This window comes from Micropterus salmoides, unplaced genomic scaffold (assembly GCF_014851395.1).
Source record: "Micropterus salmoides isolate LMB-PRFRI ecotype aquatic unplaced genomic scaffold, ASM1485139v1 Ms_hic_scaffold_19, whole genome shotgun sequence".
Lineage (NCBI taxonomy): Eukaryota > Metazoa > Chordata > Actinopteri > Centrarchiformes > Centrarchidae > Micropterus > Micropterus salmoides.
This window is the reverse complement of record NW_024041039.1, coordinates 17,646,735-17,668,720: the sequence shown is the minus strand read 5'-3', so window position 1 is coordinate 17,668,720 and position 21,986 is coordinate 17,646,735. Positions and strand designations below refer to the sequence as shown.

The following is a 21,986-nucleotide window of genomic DNA, read 5'->3' as shown; positions in this document are numbered from 1 at the left end:
CTGCATTTTCAATTTGTAAAATGTAAAATAAGTTATTAATAAATGGAGATTGATCCAAGTAAGTGGTCCAACACTCAGACAGATTTATACAAGAGAGGACAAATGTTCTTAATAATGTCTAAAAAAGGATTTCTGAAGCTTTAGGCAAGGCAAGCAAGTTTATTTGTTACATATTTCAACAACAAGGCAATTCAAAGTGCTTGACATAAAACATAAAGCAACAATATAAAAAGACCTTTAAATACAATTAAAATTGAGTTAAATAGAAATGAAACATGATAAATCAGGAGAGTAAATGTTACAGTGCAGTGTAAGGTATTAACCACAAGCCTCAAATTTGATTTAATAAAAGGCAAAAAAAGAAGGAACGTTGCAGCAGACCTGCTGTTGAGTTTTGACTCCAGGGACAGATAGCAGACCTGTCCAAGAGGACATGAGAGGTCTGGATGGTTCACAATGTAGCAGAAGATCAGAAATGTATTTTGGCTCTAAACTATTCAATGCTTTATAATCCAACAGTAATATTTTTAAATAAATTATCTGAGATACAGGAAGCCAGAAGTAAAGACCTCAGAACTGGATTGATGTGATACACTTTTTTTGGTCTCAGTGTGGACTCAAGCAGAAGCATTCTGAATCAGCTGCAGCTGTATCATCAATTTGTAAAGACAACATTACAGTAGTCAAGTTGACTGACAAATGCATGGACATGTTTTCTCAAATCCTGCTGAGACATAGCCTAAGTTCTTTAAATGTTGGTGTTGTAACAGAAGTAGATGCAAATAGATGTTTAACAGGAGAGGACCCAGACTGGAGCCTTGGGGAACCCTACAAGTCATTTTTGTCAGCTCAGATGTGTAATACCATTAGACACAAAATAGTTGCTGTCTTTTAAGTAGGATTCAGAGTCCCACCTAGTTGTCCAGTTGGTTGAGTAAGATGTTGGGGTCGACCGGGCTGAATGCATCACCGAGATCCAATAATGCTAATCGTGAGATTTTGCCACTGTCTGTGTTTAAATGGATAGTTCTAAAAACCTTAGTAAATTACTTATTAACCATTAATAAAGCCATTGAGGTTAGAATGTATAAACCCATTATAAAGGATGTATTTTTAGAATTAAGTAGGCTAATTATAATTATGTAATTATAATTACATAATAATCTATTAATGGTCAGTCTTTCCAATGACCCATTATTATGCATTAGTAATAACTTGTGAATCCATATTTCCACAATGTATAGCTTTGTTTAGTGTATATCCTGCTGATCTTATTTTAAGCTGTTTCTGTTTTAATCACAAATGTCTGCTCCCAATGGCATTTTAGGACTCTCTGTATTTGTAAAAGAAGGTTACATACCATCCAACAAACATTTATCAATTACTCACTTACATGAACTTCACTTGACAATGAGGCATTCGGTTTGCACCTCTCCCTTGAAGGGAGGAGTCCTTCCTGCTTAATAAGAGAAAGAGCCACACAGCTAAAAAGACAAAGTATGCTTCACTGACAGAAGTTACGCAGCAACTTCCTTCTCAAAGACGTAGTCTCACAACGTGCATGCATTCTAATCACTTCTGATTTGCAAAGGATTTAATCATTGATTAACACTTTAGAAAGTAGTGACAACTTATAAACCCTTTATTAGCATGCATTACTATAAAATTAGACCTAATCTGATATTACACCAGGGCTACTGTATATTTAGAAAATAACAACACAAATGTATGTTATGTCAGCAAAACAATACACAATAATGGTTTATATACTACTATAGTAGAAGATTCTGATAAGACATTTTATATAACAAAAAATATGATTAATTCTCTATAAAGTGACTGCCATGGGTCGCAGATGCACAGTCATCTCTGAAGTAAACTATCATCCTTCATCTTGTCATTGTGATTTGATAGGAGAATGGGCCACCGGTCATTCCAGGGCAGGAAAGTGGTAGAAATAGCAACAAGAGTTTGGCCTTCTTGCACTGTGTTGTACAAATTAAAGAGGACAGGAGCCTGGAAATTTGAGTATACAGGAAACCCACACACAGAGACCAATATTTACTCTTTGATTCTCACCATCCTCTGGTGCATAAGCTATGTGTAATCAAAACCCTGCACCACCAAGCTGACAACATACCAACAAATGGTCTGTATTTGTATAGCGCCTTTCTAGTCTTTCTGACTAAATCACATTCACCCCATGCACGCACATTCATACACTGATGAGCAGATGCTAAGGTGTTTGGCAACTGCTCACCAGAAACAGAAATAAACTTTATTATACATAAAAATACAGGAGCAATTTGGAAGAATCAGGAGGATTGTAATCCAAGGACACATCGACACACAGACTGGGGGAGCTGGGGATCAAACCATGAATCTTGCGATATGTGGACAACCGCTCTACCACCTGAGCCACAGCTGCTCCCACAACAAGAGTCAAAGCCAAAGAGAATGAGCACCTGAAGGATGCACTTAAAGCTTGTGAATATCTAAACTGGAACTTTATGAAAACAGCCATAAGATCCAGGAAGAACACCTACACTACGGGAAAAAGAAGAGAAACGTAATAATATCGCAATTCCATATGTGTTTGGAGTATCAGGGTTTTCAACAAACACCACATCCCTGTGTTTTTTAAACCCAAGAACGTGCTAAGATAAATACTGGCCCACCCAAAAGACCGCACACCCAAACACAAGAAAAGCAATGTAGTGTATGCTGTCCAAAGCGTGGAATGCACAGACCTGTATATTGGGGAAACTAAACAACCACTACAACACTCAGGCCAACACCCAACACTCAGCCTCAGCACTTGACTTTTACATTTGAAGGATAAGGGACACTGTTAAGGTTCTCAGTCATCCAGATCATAGTTATCCAAAGAAGGTTAAAATCAAGGGCAACTAGACTTGGTTGAAGATGAGGGACACTCTTCTGATGACAACCATGTACTAGTTTGGACAGGGAGGACAGATGGTTGAGTGAAAGAGGCCATTTACACCAGAATAGAGAGACCATCGCTGAACCAGACCGGAGGGCTAAGAAGACACCACTTATCCCCCACCTACAGTCCTTTCATCTCTTCCCTGGAGGGGGAACAGACATTCCCATTTGGCCACATCTGACAATGCCCACAACAGTCGTTCAGACTTGGCCTCACGTGACTCCAAAGACCATAACACCTGTCGTTAATGCAGCCAGGAGCACTAACAAACCAAGTGGTATCCATCACCTTGAAAATGACCCCACAGAGGTTAAATAGCTGGGATTCCCTACCAATCAGTCAGAATTAAAGAAGCCCCTTGGACAAGAGGCGAAACGCCTTCAAGTATCTTCAAACAAGTCCAGTTGCATCGCATTACATATTCATGGATGGGATATTTGTTTTGAATTCTCTTTCATGTTATCGTTTACACTCATGTATCATGGACTTTTCAGAGGATACATTCTTACAAGATAAAGTTCAAATGTAATTTTTAACTAACAGTGTCCCATTCTAGTCCCAGTGATAGAGATACTAAGGTTTGAACCTGACTTGTTTCCTGTAAAGTTGAAATCCACCCTGAAAACAGAAATCCCATGTGTTATTCAAAGCTCTGGCATATTTCAATCACTGTGTGAACTACTGTCTATGTTCAGCGGGTACAGAGGGAGTATAGAAACGTGTATGTTTTCTTTACAATGTTCCTTTTTATCAGAGGATACATCTGAACCATAAATGCACCTATATGTCAGGGCAAGCAGTCATCTCTGATCACAGTCAAAAGAGCAAACAGAGTGTCTTTTACTTTTCTGCAGTGAGCTGAGAAGCATCTTCTCTTTCAGGGTTAAGAAATGAAACAACCCTGTTGATCTTTCAGCTCAGTGCTGAGTGGTTTTATCACACACAGCGGCACAATATTGAGCAGTGTCAAAGTCCAACCAGACAATCTTCTGCACATCAATCAGCCTGAGTCCCAGCAGCTGACAAAGATGAAATGACAGTGGATGGATTGGAGGCAATAAGCTGATGATCTGTCATCCCAGCAGCTGATGGACAGAGACGTTTCAGCAGCAGGTTTACAGAGAGGGAGATTAAAAGGCGTTGCAATGAACAGAAAAGAAGTCACTCAAGTTTGAGAATGAAGAATGATTTAAGAGCACGTCACTGTTTAAAAAAGTACCACTGACATCCTGAAAGTAGTGCTTATTTAAATGTTGTTTTGTATTAAATATTCAGTGGTAGAAAGTAACATTTACTCAAGAATTATACTTAAGTATAATGCTAAAAAAAATAAGGGATCACATCAGATCCTGATGAGCAAAATATTTCAATGTTAAAAAAGCACATTACGTAGCAACGGTCAATGGAAACCAAAATCACTAACTGATTGAGGGCTGGATTCACAATCAGAACACAGGCTCATCCAACTTGCATGACTATCATCACTGCAACTCATAATGTGACTCAGTAGTGTGTATGGCCATGTGCACTCCCGACAACATCTGGGCATGCTGCTGATGAGACGGCTGATGGTGTCTCGATCAGGGCATCAGCGAGCTCCTGGAAGGTCTGCGGCACTACTTGGTGGCTTCAAATGCACCGATACATAACGTCCCAGAGGTTCTAACTTGGATTAAAGTCAGTAGAACATAAGGGCCAGACAATTGCATCAATGCTTTCATCATCCAGGAACTACACACACTAGGCCACAGGCTGCTGGGCATTGTCCTGCATCAAGAGGAACACAGCGAGCACTCTACCAGTGTAAAGAATGACAGTGGCGCTGAGGATTTCATCCTGGTACCTAACAACAGTCAGGGTACTATTAGCTAGCACATGGAGGTCTGCGTGACCCTCCAAGGATATGCCTCCTCAGACCTTCACTGATCCGCCGCCAAACCGGTCATGCTGTACGATGTTGCAGGCAGCACAACATTCACCACAGCCTCTCCAGACTTCTGTCACATGTGCTCAGTGTGAAATGCTCTCATCTGTGAAGAGAACAGGGCGGCAATGGCGGAACTGCCAGTTCTGGTGTTCTCTGGCAAATGCCAATCAAGCTGCCCAGTGCTGGGCTGTGAGCACAGATGCAGCTAGAGGATATCGGGCCCTCATGCCACCTTTGGGGAGTCTGTTTCTGGCAGAAAGTTTGGTAAGAAACAAGCACACCAGTAGCCCGCTGGAGGTCATTTATAGGGCTCTTCCTGTTCTTCCTCACACAAAGGAGCAGATACCTGCTGCTGGGTTGATGCCCAACCTGAATGGGCTGCAGGTGCCGCCTCATGCTACCAGTAGTGACAAGGACACTAGCAAAATGCAAAACTAGAGAACAATCAGTCAGGAAGGGTAAGGAGAAAGCAATTGTCTGTGGCAACTACCTGCAAAACCATTCCCTTTTTGGGGGTTGTCTTGCTGTTGCCTCTCACAATCGCTTACGCTTCCTAACTGGACAGATTGATATTCTGAAGTCTAATTGACATTATACTGTCATGATTAATTGTTCCCTTATTTTTTTTTGAGCAGTGTAGTTTTAAAGTATTTGCTTTACTTGATTACTTTCATTTTCATTCATTTCTACTCCACTAAATTCCAGAGGCAACTATTGTACTTTTTACCCCCGGTTTAGTCGCTGATATGGGTCAAGCTCTACCAAACTCTAAAAATGCAGCATCCTACATTTACCAAAATGCAACCAGTGGCATTATTTTGTTAAACACTTCCTACCTTGTAAATGGACATATTTTTAATGCTGCGTTCCAGTCGCCGGCTGACATGAAAGCGTTCCAGGTGTAAAATATAGCCATTTTAATGAAAACCAGTGACATAAGTATACGTTACTCGTTAACTGTTGTCCTATCTAGCTACATTGGTTGATAATCTGCAAGTAAATGTTGTATATTTCCAAATGATTTCACATTGTTTGGCATTTTTAAAGGTTTTCAGATGACTTTGACACTGTTTACCGTAACCAACTATCTAATAACACTGGCGTGATATGTCAACATCAATCATCAAACCATCAATACAGGTTTTACTGCAATGACAGTATTATCCTAATTAAATACAGGCAAATACACTTTATGTTGCCTTTTAGTTGACGATTTACCATTTACAATATGCACGCTTCCATGGGTGCTGCTATTGTTACATGTAAGACAACAGCCTCTTCATGAAATGGGATCGATGGAATTGCAGGAACTCCAACTTTGAGTGGCGTTCAGTTGTACTTTTCCTAGTTGGGTTGAGTTCGGAGTTGTCTGGAACGCAGCGTCAATCAGGAAGCCATGTTACAACTGTCTTTTAATAGGATGAACAGCACTCCCCATGTCTAATAAACAAACTTCAGTGCTTTTGATTTTTCCTATCAATTAAGGAATGATCAAACAAAGTACGCTTGTAGGACATAAAATAAAGAAAAACACAAATTCGAGTCCACAAATAAAATGTTTTTGTATTTATTTACTGCAAACAAAACTACTATATTTCATACATTTTTCCACTGTACATCTACATACTGACACCAACAGTACTCTGGAGGAGAGAAGACAAACAAATCTTTAGGAGGCTCTCTTCAGTCAGACTGTATAAACAGTACAGACAGAACACAACAGTGGAATATGTTTGTTCCCAAAATGAACAATGTTGTTCTTGAATACTCCTTCTCTGCAACAGAATACTCAGACATCAGACATTTTTCCTTATTGATCAGAAACAGTTTTCAGTTTCCAAGAAAAACTAGTGTTCAAAGATAAATTCATGACTGTTTTGTAAAGAACAATACTTATAGTCACTATTAAGGTTAGAGAAAGTAATTACTGGATGTTACTGGAGGTTTGATCGAAGAAACAGTGGCCTGCGAAAGTGTCCCGGAGCACCGAGCCCCTCATCTGCTCAATCATTAACTTCTAATACATCAGTTCATTTTATACAATGACAGTACACAATTCAAATTGCATTCATTCCTATAACCCTTGAAATGCCAATGTGTTTGTTGAAAGACAAACTAAGCAGTGGCCATCATGTTGATGGCTCTTGAAACTCGTGGCAGCAATAGTTTTGGAGGTCAGGTGTTCTAGATATTTAATCATTTCCGTAATATAAAGGTTTATAAAGGACAAATATGTGACGGCCTGGGGCCTGGGGGTTGGCCTGTTCTCTGTCCTTTTCTTTCCAGGTCTGACTTCCTGTTTGGTTGGACACGCCCACCTCGTTGGTGATTGCAGCCACCTGTTTAAGTCCTTAAAAAGCTGTGGTGAACCAAGATGGCCCTCTTCCTCGCGACCTCTCTCCTGGAAGGCGGGTGCCTTTCAAGAGCTCCTTTTCTTTTGGTTGTTTGCTTTGAATATGATGAGTTTAAGTTTACTTGTGTTTTGAGTTAATTATAAGTTAAGGTAACTTTAATAAAACCTTATGATTCAGTTAAACTGTTTTCTGCGTGGACCTTCCCTCTTTGTTATGTTCTTCCACGAGCTGGGCATAACAAATATTTATTTTACTGCTTTATTGGCATTTCAGTGGTTATCCATTCAATATAACCTCAGACTAGACTAATATAAAAACAAAATGACATCAAGGCCGCATAACATACTAAATCAACATTTAATCTGCTGTACCTGTTGTCGGTGAGCAACATCACACTTAACTTTGAGTGATTTTATGTTTGTGTATGTATGAGATATATATATATATATATGAATTAAAATCACAGTTGACAATGATTCTGATGCATGATGATTTGACATCTGGCAGCAGCAGTTCATACAGTATAAGGCCTTCGGTGTCAGTAACTGTGTTCATCCACAGCAAACCACTCGTACAGTCTTTAGCGATTTCCATTTCTCAGTTCTGATTATTTAAACATGGAGTTGAAGGCTCGTCCAATAATAAGCCGGCGAATTTCACTTGTGCCGGCGCCGATTTCGTACAGCTTTGCGTCACGCAAATATCGTCCCATGGGGTAGTCGTTGATGTAGCCATTCCCACCTATTGACAAGTGACACATTATTTTTTTAATATAAGTTGGTGCGCAGTAGTGGAGCAGGTTGCATTACAGCCCAATATACTGCAGGAATAAAACGCACGTATTATATATATAGATAGATAGATAGACTAAATAAGTTGCTGAACTAACATCTTTTACTCAACCAATGTGTATTTCACACCTGCCGCCTCTTTACATCCATACTATACAAAGCATATTCCTTCTCTCGATTACCCTAGAAGTTAAAATCAAAGAGATAACATCCTCCATGTTCACACTATGCTGTCGAGTAAGCCTCCGCTCTCTTATCCACACTGCAGCCATTCACAAGTCAACATGCTATTTATTAACCAAATTAGCTGCGCCTGTAGAGCCCTGCTTCCAGTTCCTGACAATGACGTTAACCCCAGGTGAAGTCTTCATCACAGTCTAATCTCTATGTTGCGTGACCAATGATTTGTGTCTATAAACTATAGTCTCCTGTCTGAAATAAATAAATCCAAACTGGAATGTATTTATACGTTTTCCTGTAATGAGAAAATCATAATAGATGCCTTAATTTTAAGGTTCAGCTGTCATTTGAACCGCTCCCTTTCTTGGCACTTACCCAAACACTGAATGCCATCCAACGCAACCTGAGTGGCGTTCTCTGCACAATACAGGATCACTCCAGCACAATCCTGCAACAACAACACAAGTCAACACAGTCACTGTGGTCAAAACATAACAAGTTAGGGAAAGGTAAAATAAACAAACTTATCAAGGAAGGATATTATGCAAAGACTTGTAACAAAATAATAAAGCATCATCATCAGTCTTACTTAAGTTCTGTCTGAGGCATATTAAAACTTTTAATGCAAAATTCAATAAACTCAATAGAGTGCAAATCTCCACCAGCTGTGTGTCTGGGTGCATGTGGGTGGGGAATATGAGTGCAGGACAAGCTGTGTGTCCAGCGTGTATGCATGAGAGCAGTGGAATGAGGGGGAGAAACTTTTTGCATTTAATAGTATAAAGGTAATAGTAATAATAGTAAAGTTTTCTTATTAGGGCTCTACAGTGGGAGTATTTCACTTGCATTTGCCCCTAAAAATAGATATGTGTGAACTGGAATAATAATGTAGCACAGTGTGGGAGTAAAAACTACCGTAATCTTCTGCTGCTAATCGTTCAAAACATGGTTGAACTAGCAATCGGGAGCCAGTGTTAACCACATGTAGACTTTACTTGGGCGGGGCACCCAGGTATATTTTTTGGCCTATTTTAGCATTTTGCAGAGAAACACATAGAGAGATGTTATCTGGTATTAAAAGATGGGGACACCATGGATATTTTACAAGCAAGGATTAGGTAAAGTAACAGTAAACAGTGATCACAGCAGAGCAGATGTCAGTCGGTACCATGTAGCCTAGGTTTCAATAGGCTACGTCAACAACAAGCCTCCTTCACACGTGGCACACCTGCTGCTGTAAAAACAGAATCGCGGGTGGATAAATTCAAAAGAGTTCTGTGTCTTTTTGGCGACTTTATAAAAAGCACTGCTGATGGAGAAAGTCAGCAGACACATACAGGGAGAGAAACAGAAAAGGCCAGGATGAGCCGGTGTTTTTGCAGTAAGAGACCAGATGTGTATGTGTGCGCATGTGTGTGTGAGTGTGGCGAGAAGATAACTGAAGGGAAAAGCAAGGCGAGCAGATATAAGGTTAAAAATAATAAATAAATTTAAACAAAAGATATTGAACTACACCCTGCCACAGTGCCAGTCATTCTGTGGGAAACACTGGGAGCACTGGAGAAATCCCAGTGGGCCGCTCGCTCTGCGGGCCGCTTGAGCAGCCCATTAACTATATCGGGTACATGTTAAGTAACAATGGCAGCTAACGGCAGATCAATCATTTCAAAATATTATGTATTTTCTATAAATCAATCATTGATGCAATATTTACATTTGCAAGTAAAAATATCTTCACACAAATGCATGGATATAATGAATTTTTAACATTTTCTTGATTGAAGTGGAACTTTTTTTGCAAAATTAAATACATTTTTGTAAACAGGATGCTGCAGGAGTAGATGAGCAACTGAAAAACCTCTCACCATTGAACTGTAGTGTCCTTTGTCACAAGCTCGGGCAACATTGTACACATACTGTCGACAGCAGCTCAGCCTGGTGTACATGTCGGCCATCTTGCCTTGCATCAGCTGCAAACAGATGAATATAAAACATTATGGTAGTTTCACTCTAGTCAAATTACAGTTTTACAATTCTATGGCTTCCAGTGTCACACTAGAGGAATTACATTTTACAAAGCACATTTAGTGGGACTGAAAACTGTACTTTCTTGAAAGGGAAGACTGATGGTCAAACCTGAAAGTGTCCAATTTTCTGTCCGAAAGCTTCTCTGACGTGCAGGTAGGGAACAGAAAAGTCCAAAACTGCCTGCATGATGCTGAAAAGTAACGATAATGTTAAAGACTGGTTCAAGTCACTATTTAACAACAGTGCACATCAGGTAAATAGCAGGATGCCAAAAACAAAAGAGCGAAAGAAAAACACAAATTTTGGTATCTGTCATTTCTTGATTTAGTCTTTCAGTCTTTTAATGACAGGGGTGTTTGTTCTTCTTCGATACATTTTATTTGATAAGCATTTCTAAGCACTTGGGACAAAGCAATGATGTTTCATTCTCACTTTAGAATAATTTCTAAGCCTTCCAGTAATGATAATAGGTTAAAAAAAATGAATAAACACTACTTTGCTGGTGTAGATAAATGTTAACTACATACATATGCAAAGCCTGCAAGCCTGCAAAGCCTAACTAGCAGAGAGAGTGTTGACATGCAAATTATTTCCGGAGAAAAACCTCGGACCAAACTATGCAAAACAGTAGTTACATGCGTTTATAAATATGCTACAGAACACAAAAAAGACCCTCAGCATCAGTGGTGGACTGTAATACTTTTATTCAAGTACAGTACAAATTTGTTGAACTTGCACCCGAGTATTTTCTTGTCATGCTACTTTCTACTTCTACTCCACTACGTCTCAGAGGGAAATTTTTATAAACTTTATACTCCTCTACATTTATCTAACCGCTTTAGTTACTAGTTACTTTACAAAGTAAGATTTTTACATACAGAACATATGAAGAGTTCATAAAATACGTTTTGTTATGAATTAAACTACCCAACAGTTTAAGTACTAATTAAAAATTGATTGTTTGAAAAGTTGATTGATCAATAAGTCAACTGACAGAAAATTAATTGGCAACTACTGTACATTGATCATAAATCATTTAAGTAATTTTTCATGTACATGTAAAACATTTCATGGTTCCAGCTTCACAAATGGGAGGAGGATAATCTGCTTTTCTGTTTAATTATTTAAATGTATTTGTAATAATGTTGAGGTTTGGACAAAACAAGCATTGTAAAGGTGTCATGTTGGGCTCTGAGTAACAGCATTTCTTACCATTTTCAGAATTTTTACATCATTAATCATTAGTAACAGTCCGATACAAAATAGTTCAAAATGAGCGCCACCTCAACCAACTACAGCAGAAAAATCCTGCTCTTCTGTACTGCATCAGTAATAATAATCTAATATATTATTAACAGTCACAGGGGCATTTTTCTGCATCGAGTGCTTTTACTTTTAATACATTTTTTTATATGCACACTTTTACTAAAGTTCCAATTTTTAATGCTTATAATATAAAGTATTTTTACAGTTTGGGGTTAGTACTTTTACTAATAAAGTAAGTAAGTAAGTAAATGATCTGAATACTTTGTCCATCACTGCTCAGCATTTTACAGTTTGCAATTGCCTATTATTTCTGCTATAAACTTACCCAATAGGTCCCGCTGCAAGCACCAGCCTCTCCAGGTCTAAGCCGCTCATCATCACGTAAACGCCTTTGTTCAATGGACCGAGGATGTTCTCCTCTTCAACAAAGACACAAACAAAAACATTTTAAAGAAAGTAAATTAAAGACAAAAAATTACTCTCCTGTTTTCCACAGGTGACTATATGGTTTAGACACACACCTGGGATTTTGCAGTCTTCAAAGATCAGCTCGCAGGTGTTGGATCCCCTCATGCCCAGTTTGTCGAGCTTTTGTGCTGTAGAGAATCCTGGAATTCCCTACACCGTGCACAAACAAAGTCTTTTAATTATTTGACTCATGTTCTTTTCCCATAATCATATTCATTCAACAAAATGCAGGGGTGATCCCCAGAACAGACTAAAACATGTAAACCCCCTATGTCCCCTGACCTACAAGTAAATCCCGAGGTACAGAAGAATACGTCTTCACTTGACTGGATTTACCTTTTCAACAATGAAAGCTGTGATGCCTTTTTGATGAGCCTTAGGATCTGTCTTTGCATAAACAATAAGGATGTCCGCATCTGGCCCATTTGTGATCCAGAACTTGTTGCCATTCAGAACATAGTAGTTGCCTGTAGAAAAATACAAAAGGCGAAATAGAAATTAAGCTATTAATGAATGATATAATGAAAATTTTAAAGCCATTTGTCTGGATCCATGGTAAAATCTCAAATGAACACATATGTTATTAATGGGTTAAAAGAGAGAAGGTGTGAGTGCTGACCTGTGATCGTGGTTAACATATTTTCTGACAGATCAACAACAAATTCTCTCATCCGGAAAACACCACAGTCTCTCTGGTCTAACCAGTACAAATCCAACACGTACCACTACTCTATCATTAACCCAACAGTCAACAACGGCTTCAAAATCTGTTCTTACAAGTCATGAAGTAAGGTGCTGCCACTGCACAATTACACCCTTGAGGTAATGGCACTCACTCACTCAGTGGTGTACCTGTGAAAGCACATAGCAGCTGTATCTTGGCTTTAAATCTTCTGCTTTGATACTGTCAGTTATTTGAGAAACATGAAGGGCACTGTGCCTTCTCTCTTCACATCTTGAATTGAATGAATTACAGATGCACCTAGCTGCACTTAACATAAGGCATGCTGGTTAGAAATTGTGTCTGAATTTTCGCCGGCACTGCAAAACTTCACCACGTCAAGACATTGAAACGTCGCAGGATCAAGGCAACCGCAGTTGCTTTTCTCCAGCTGCACAAAGTTGGAACCACCTTTTGCCTGATTTTGCGGCATTTGTCTTTTTTATTGCCGCAATATCAGTCATTGACCTCAGCTCACAGCAAGTTCATGCAGGTAGAATGTGTCCAACTTGAGGGCGCCATTTTTATACCCCACCCCTGCAGTCGCCTACGCTTCACGTTTGACGATCAAGTCGGCGAAAGTCGGATGCACTCATCTCAAACGCACCTATTGATATATTGTAACCTTTTAAAGGTTGAGTGTATAAGTTTTAGTGGCATCTAGTGGTGAGGGTTACGTATTGTAACCAGCGGCTTAAAGTACATTCATGATCTCCTCGGATGGTCCCATTTCCCGAGTTGTGAAGTCGTTCTTGCAACTTCAGTGTGTGTTCATGTGCTCTTAAGTCAAACTATGGAATCAACATGGACGCTACTACAAAGATGTGTTGGATTAGCATTATCAGAGCACAAAACAACACGCATACATCTAGTTCACTCTACATGGACAACAAACTAACCGTTATAACCATATTATAAATACATACATGTATATACAAAATGTTTTGCACTAACCAAAGTTCTGTATACTTCTTTATGTCCCATGTACACTTTATTTCTCTTTTTCCAATAAATATAAGGAGAAAAAAAGATTCTGATTATTCTGACACCACATGAATGCACCATCAGTGCATCAGCTCAGCTCTCTTTTTTCAAGCGCGCAGGAGAAGCTATGGTGCCTGACACGTTCTGTCGGCTCTTGTGCTAAATAATACCTCCATTTGTCCAAATTGCACTTCTCTTCTTATTTCTAATAAACCAGTTGACTACTACTGCTACTACCACTAACTTTACTTCTTCTTTGTACATATTCAACGTAGTGACAAAACGCGCTACTGTAGAATCATGGCGGCGCAACACGGAAACATCCATGTAAGAGGACCCGCAGTGTATTTAGATAGAGATAGCTCATTCTAAGGTAATAAAAATATAACGGTTCATTATGTAATGGTCTTTATACACCACTGAAAACATAGTTATGGATCTTTGGACCTTTAAGTTAATATGGCAAAAAGTTCTTGTACAAGTTATAAAGTTCTGTTTTTGTACAGTAATCTGTGAGGCCCAGCCGGCCTCAGAAACACTCTGCACGAGTCATAAAAATTGAGAAAGCTTTTCATTGGATGCTAAATTAATACATGCATTGACAGCTTGGTTATTGAGAACAGCTTAGAGCTTAACAAAATATCTTTCCAGTGGAATAAAATTACAAAAACAGAAAACACAGTCTTTATAAATTTTCTTCAATTTTAGACCATAAAAACTGCAACCAAAAATGCTATAGCCAAAATATTTAGGAGATAATGGAGCACAGGCATCATGACGGCTTTGCATCATGAGAATGATAAAAACTCTGGAGTAGTCCGCTTTTTGTTCTGGAAAGCTCAGGCAGTTTCTGTGAGCTTTTAGGGGTGTTGAGAGAAGAGCAGAGAGAGGGAGAGAGGGGTAGAGGGAGAGGGGTAGAGAATGAGAGAGGGGCCGACAGCAGAGTGGCGCTTAAGGTGCCAAACGGTCCCACTCGCTCTGCCTCAGGAAACTCACACACAGCAAGGATCAGTCTCTCTCTCCCTCATGCGCTGTGTGTTGCACAATTCAACTCTGGTGGCGGGCAACCGTGTGCGTGAGACGAGCACGACTGCAACAGTTTCACGGGATCGCACCCGCTTGTCGCTCCGCCTGTCAGACTGCCTGCTCTCTCATTAAAAAATGATTTACTAGGCGCTTCAATCACTTTCTGTGTGAAAAGAACTTTGGTGCAGCTAGCTTTGAAAACTGCTCAAAGCACTGAATGTCGTGAAACTCTTTTTGTTGTGCGTCGAAAATTTGTCTGGTGAGTATTGCGTCATATGATCGGTTCTTCTGACCGGCCTTTATAGAGACAACCGATGAAACTATTTAAAGGTACAGTGTATAAGTTTTAGTGGCATCTAGTGGTGAGAGTTGCAAATTGCAACCCCCCTCCCTTATCCAAGCGAGTTTTATAGCTACCGTGCCTGAGACAGGACAAAAGATGTCCTCAGTAAAACCATATGTTATTGTGAATATTATTGTTACTTGTTCATTAAACAACAGCCACATCAAGAAATGAAGTATTACATGATGTCTCATACTAGCAATCTGCAAATCTTACCAAAATGTCTTTTTAAATGTTTTTAAATACAACAGAAACACAAAGTAGTATTGATTGCCATAATTTCAGCTTGTGGTAAAATGGTGGAACATTTTTAATGGACATTTAGCATGTGAAAGCACAAATGTATGCACAGTGGCAAAGCACTATCCAAAAACAACAACAACAACGTTTTTAATGCAAATTCAGAAAGTATTCATTATTGGTCACTTGATAGGCACACGGTCTTGTTATGTGTCACTATTAGAAGTAAAATAAATAAATGTTTTCCACCAGGGCAGTATTCAATAGAAGTTTAGCTGCTGATCTGAGCTTCCATGCTGTTACCATTTTATTGCCAATAATATTCATCAGCGGTTTGTCTCAGGAAGGTAAGGGCACATTTCTGTCCACGTTGCAAGTCCATAACAGAGCGATGTAGAATAACTACATTCAATTACAATCCAACAGTATATTTTTTCTACCAGGGCAGTAAAAGTTTAGCTGGCTGATCTGAGCTTCGATGCTGGAAGCTACGTTTTATTGCCAAATAGTGATCAGCTGATTGTCTCATGAACGTAACGATAAAGCCAAAACAGAGCGCTGGAGAGAGAATAACTACATGAAATTAATCAAACTACATGTTTTACAGAAGTGGATAGGAGAAATACACCAGGTCTGTCGGTGATTATGGCCAGCTTCTAGCTAAAGCTATCAAACAACAGCTTCCATTTGCATCGCTAAAGTCCGACTAGCTTAATTACCTGTCCAGCAGAAAACAGAAAACGTCAGCTCCACTTTGAAAACATCTGTCCCACATCAAAGCCTTCCATCTGGGAAAATCCACACTGATTATGTCCTTGATCTGTCTGCATCTGTCCCGACTCCTCTGGCTTCATGGTATAAAAAACCCCCAAAGGACTACTCAGAGACTGTTTATTATTATTATTTCCTCTTCTTCTTCTACGGACGCATTTAATGTAGTGATGGGCGTCTACACTGCCGGAATTATACAAGCAGAAGAAGAACGCTGTGATGACAATACGTGCTCTGTAGCGCTGTTTGTCTATTGTCGGCAACCGTAGAAACATGACGTCACAATACGGCGACCTCCATAGAAGGGGGTGTACGCGGGTATGTAGATAAAAATGGCTTATTCTAAGGTAATAAAAACATAATGGTTCATTATGTGAGGTCTTTATACACTACTGAGAACACAGTTATGGATATTATATTGCATTTCTGTCAATTAATCCTCATAAATACTACACACTGAACCTTTAACGCAATCATCAATCTGTCTGCCGATCTGTTGGAGCACGCTTAGTTTCGCTGTATACAGAGACTACACTATTAGCTCCAAAAATAGACTACCAGCAGGTTTGTTGTTAGTTAGTATCCAAAATTATGAGATTCTAAACTTAGTTAACTATATGCATGCTGTAAAAGAGATGAAAAGTTTATCTTTGTCTCTGAACCCTCAACCAGAGTTCAGAGACAAAGTTCAAACAGGTCTCTCATCCGGATATATAGCTGCTGGTGCTGCTAAATTATAAACAGACTGTAACTTTTCGCTTTGCTGCTGTCTCTTACATACAGTATATCCACTGCTCACACTGACAGTCTGGCCATCCAGCACACACGTGCCACCATGCTGAGTCAGTCACTTGGCAAAAGTAATATTCAGTGGGAAAAAGGCTGAATGCCAAGAGTGTTTTGGTCAAATCCTGAGTCAGTACAATCCACAGGAAATTATTAATTGATTACTTTGATCAGCAGCAGAGCAACCACAGCAAATGTAGCTATTTTTGATGGTAATACAGTTCAAGGAAGGCATATACTGTAAAAATATAAATAAATGAACTACAAGATAGGAGAACCCTTTATTGATCTCCAGAACGGAAATTCAGGTGTCAGGAGTTGCAGCAGCAGAAAGATGGAAATAAGTCCTGATAGAGAAAGTAAGAATAAATACTTTTGTATGGAAACTAAAAATAAGAGTGGAAGTAAAGATAGAAGCTAATAAAGCCAAATTAAGAAAAAGCACAATATGGAATACCTTTAGCATGTAGCACTAATGCAGAGGAATAAATCACACTGTTAGGTGTCCTACCTTGCTTCCTTGCTTTGAGTTTCATGGATACAACATCAGAGCCAGAGTTGGGCTCACTCATGGCCAGGGCTCCTACATGTTCTCCTGTCATTAACTGACAACAGGAAAGACCACGATGAGAATGAAGAATTGAATCCATCTTAGCTTGTGGTTTGATGTATTTTGTAAAGGGTGAGTTGTTTTGACCCTGACCTTTGGCAAGTACTTCTCCTTCTGTTTCTCGTTGGCGTGGCGTACCATCTGGTTGACACAGAGGTTGGAGTGGGCGCCATAACTGAGAGCAATGGCTGCTGACACTCGTGACATTTCCTCCATCACAATGACATGATCGAGGTAGCCCAATCCGGTGCCTCCATATTCCACTGAAGGAGATGTAGACAGTAAATGCAATTAAAAAACCTACAGCAGAAAAATGCAGCCTTCAGTCCATGCTTAGGTAAGAAAAAATAAACATCTTCCCTAATGGATCATCAAAATTGTATGTATGTAACTGTAATGCAACTGCTTCTACATATAGAATGAGTGCATTTCCCTCCAGCTGTCTTACCTGGAGCAGTCATCCCAAGGAATCCCATCTCCCCCATTTCCTTCCAAAACTCCTGGTGTAGAGAAAACACAAAACATTACCAAGACAGAAATCCTGCTCTAGGCTTGATGATAATTCTACATGTGGATTGACACAACTCCAATACGAGATCCAGCAAAGCGGGGGTGTGCACATCATGTTACCATATTCTGAATTATTCAACTAAATCAGGGAACTACTGGTACAATAAAGTGTTTCAACTCACCCTCATTTCTGGAAATTCATTCCGCTTGTCAATCTCATCGGCATGAGGTGCAAGCTTTTCTGCTAAGAATTTACGAACCGTCTGCCTGAGCTGTACGACAGAAACAACACAAACAACGGTCTTTAAAATAACTGATTTGTGTATCATATATCATTATTTTATTAAAAGCACTGAAAAATGAACAAGACTGGCATTTAGTTGCCATTTTCCTCCTTCATCGGACTGCAGACTGAGACACTGATCATCTTTACCTAAGAGCAATTGGAGCCAAACGTGCTGTTTGAGTTCCAGGTGGACTGTCCTAAGCAGAAGGTTACTTTGGAAATGTAATAGGTTACTGATTACAAGTTACCTTATTTAAAATGTAATGTTTACTTTTTCAAAGTAATGTAACTTGTTACATTTAATTACTTTTTTATTACTTTTTAAAATTTCTAATGCATGTTTTCAACTGTTAACCATTTTCAAAATTCAGCTTAAGAGGCAATTTAACGTGCAGACTGGTGGCAAATTCAAACATGAGAACCAATCAAAAGCATCTGAATAGCATCAAACTTTACTTAATGGCTGTGGCTGGAATTGGCAAAGAAAGAAATTGGGCACATTAAAAACAAGCAAAGCAACAAAATGAATATCATTCATCATATAGTTTTACAGAAAATATTCAGATGTAACTTCTAATGTAATCATGGACATTATCATAAGTAACTGTAATTTAATTACAAAGTTTTCCAAGTAACTGATTACAGTTAAATTTATTTTGTAACAAAATTACATGTAAGTGGTTACACCCCAACACTGGTGCAACTGACTGTACAGGTATATTCAACCTCTTAATGGCCAGGACTGAAGGACACTTTCTGCCAATTAAATCCTTTAGATATGAACCCCACCCCCTTTGCCCTCCTCACAAGCCAGCGTCCATTCTCTCTCACTTTTTACCAACAAACCACTAACCTGCTGTCAACCTGGGTTAAAATGATAAATCTTTATTGGGAAGCATGTTTGAATGAGCCTTTCACCCCTCTCACTGTCTAAGAAACATGTCCATGACAGCTTAAGTTATCTCAGGTAAACTTATAACCTGGCTCCAGAGAAAGTATTAGTACTTAAGAATTACTTAGTATAACTTACTTGCTTTAGTGCTTCAATGTGCAAACAAAACTAATATTCAGACTAATATTATTAGTAGCTGGAGAGTGCGAAATCTGTTAGCTAGGTCGGCTAATATTATCAAGGACTTCTTATCTGCGACTGTTGGCTAACGTTATGTCATCACGTCACGTGCACAGCGTCCCTAAAAACAGCCTTCTTTAGTCCGTGAAACCATACGGTTTCACATTAAGCTTTGTTTATGTGATTTAAGGGATGTTTTTTTCTGCACAGACAAGTGAGCTTTGTGTTGCTTGAATGTTAGCTAGCCAGTGTAGCTAACCTGAATCTGCTCGTCGGTGAGTCCGTTCACCACATCGTCCACCGGGATGGCAGCACCGGCGCATCCCCTCCTCGTCACCGCCGGGATGGACAACCTGGAGCACAAGCGGAGAGCGTTTCGGACGGCAAACATGGTTGCAGACTGATAAGGAAAAGGAGAGAAATAAACCTGAAAGAGGTTGTTGACTGACAGACCCCGGGACAGCTGTCCTTTAACAAAAAGTATGAGGTCTAACCTAACTCTGACTCTTTTTCTCTGTCCCACTAACGTCATCCCCTCTTGTCTTTCTTCTTATCGGCTCATTAACGCCACCTGCTGGACTGGCGTGTAGATCAGTACATCAGTTAACTGACCAAAACACACAACCAAGTTTCTCTTAGAAAGTAAATTAAATGAAGTTATACTGTATTTTGTGTCTCTTACAGTGGTGGACTTAACTACATATTTGAAGTACTTCCACTCGAGTATTTTCTTTTCATGCCACTTCCTACTTCTACTCCACTAGTTAAACCTCAGAGGGAGATAATGTAGGCTGTTTTGTGCTCCACTACATTTAGCTGACAGCTTTAGTTACTAGTTACTTTACTAATTAAGATTTTTACATACAGAAAATATGTTTTTTTATAAATTAAACTACAGTTTGTTCAAGTAGTCTACAGCTGAAACAATTAGTTGATCAATTAATAAGTCAGTTGAGAGAGAATGTATTGACAACTAATTTGATCATAAAGTCGTTTAAGTAATTTTTCTTGTAATAACATTTGATGTTTTTCCTTTCAATTATTTTAATAATTTGAATGTATTTTTAACAATGTGAGGATTTGCTGTTTTTCCTTTTAATAATTTGAATTTATTTTTAATAATGCTGAGGTTTGGCCTGTTGGTCAGACGAAACAAGCATTGTGATGGTGTCACTATGGGCTCTGGGTAATTGTGACGTATTTCTCACTATTTTCAGAATTTTTACAAACCAAATAATGTGTGTATGATGTATAATGGGGAAAATTAGCCGCAGATTAATCCATTATGAAAATAATCATATCAGTATATAATATAATATCAGTATATCATATCAATATAATCATATCATATCATATAATCAATCATAACTATTTTCAAAATAGTTCAAAATGAGCTCCACACCAACCAACCAACTACAGCAGTAAAATCCTGCTTTTACATTAATTTAGGGATATGCAACATTTGAGTACAAAACTGAAACAACGAGTACTTAAAACTTGACTTTTTTGACATTCTTAAAAATTATTTCTGATAATATTAACCCACGCTTGTTAACAGAGGCTGAGCATTTTGAGCCCTTGGAGTTTTGAGGGCCCTGGGGCAGCAATACCTGGTTGGCAATTCAACTTTCCCTCACTGCTGTGAAAAATGAGCTTTATGGCACAAATATAAGGTTGCATTATTTGCACAATGTGGCACCTATTTATTGTTTAACTCAGTACTTTATACCTCATTCAGTGCATATTAGCTTTCACACTCATGTTCAAGTAACGAAAAAACATTGCATCCAGCTATGCTTCTAATTATCTATCAATTGGCATACTTGTATTGTCATCTGTCCAGAGAAGGCATGATCTCTTGACGAGACGTGACAACTTCAGCCCACAACAGAGAGGAAGAAGAGGGCAGAAAGATAGAGAAAGGGAAGGGGAACTACAACAAAGTCCGTGCTCTGATTAAGAGAGGGAAGAGGAGAAAGTGTTCATTTAGCCTACAATATGTGTGCAGTAGTGTGTGTGTGTGTGTGTGTGTGTGTGTGTGTGTGTGTACAATTTGGAAAAATTCCCCAACTTAAAGCATATATTCCTAATTGTTTCTCAAAGAAGAAATTTTGGTGAGCTGCTGATATTTTTTTGAATCTGTGTTTGTTGGCGATTTAGTAGTTATTTTTATGAATACAGATTGTTCACTTTTGTTATTTTTTATTTGAGAATAGAAAAGCCGTAGGCCGCAGGGTCAAAGCCTGGTAGCAGGCTGCCGTGGCTGCCACTCTTTTCCCGTCTCACCCTTCATCACTCTTTGATTGTGTATCTCACAAGTCAGCCCACCTTCAGGAGTCACACTTAATAAACCCTATAAACTATGAACCCTTAAATCCACGTCACCTGCTTGATCACACCTTTAGTCCACCTGTCCAGGACTGATGAATGATGTTATACAGGATGCTGCAGTGTGTCAAACAACAATAACTTAATTTGTGCTCACCCATAGGCTAATCTAATAAAAATAAACAAATCAGCTTAGCCAGAATAATTATAGACACATGTAGCCTAAACTTACTGTTGATGCATGTTTTGCTGTTCAGTAATGTAAGGAACATAGGAACAAAAAATTACTTTAAAATGTACTGCATGTATTTCATAATTTCTGAGTCACCACAATGACTGTAACTG

At 39.0% G+C, this 21,986-nt stretch overlaps 1 protein-coding gene across 1 annotated transcript; it reads right to left on the bottom strand.

Moving 5' to 3' along the window:
• Positions 1–6,422: 6,422 nt before the first annotated feature.
• On the bottom strand, positions 6,423–19,844 carry ivd (isovaleryl-CoA dehydrogenase). The gene is made up of 12 exons (XM_038729007.1): positions 19,573–19,844; positions 18,138–18,227; positions 17,894–17,945; positions 17,539–17,708; positions 17,347–17,440; positions 12,301–12,431; positions 12,018–12,114; positions 11,822–11,915; positions 10,339–10,420; positions 10,068–10,172; positions 8,578–8,650; positions 6,423–7,972 (listed from the first exon to the last, which is right to left on the bottom strand). The coding sequence occupies exons 1-12, from the start codon at positions 19,702–19,704 to the stop codon at positions 7,839–7,841; spliced, it is 1,254 nt and encodes a 417-aa protein (XP_038584935.1). The 5' UTR covers positions 19,705–19,844; the 3' UTR covers positions 6,423–7,838.
• Between the last annotated feature and the right edge of the window lie 2,142 nt (positions 19,845–21,986).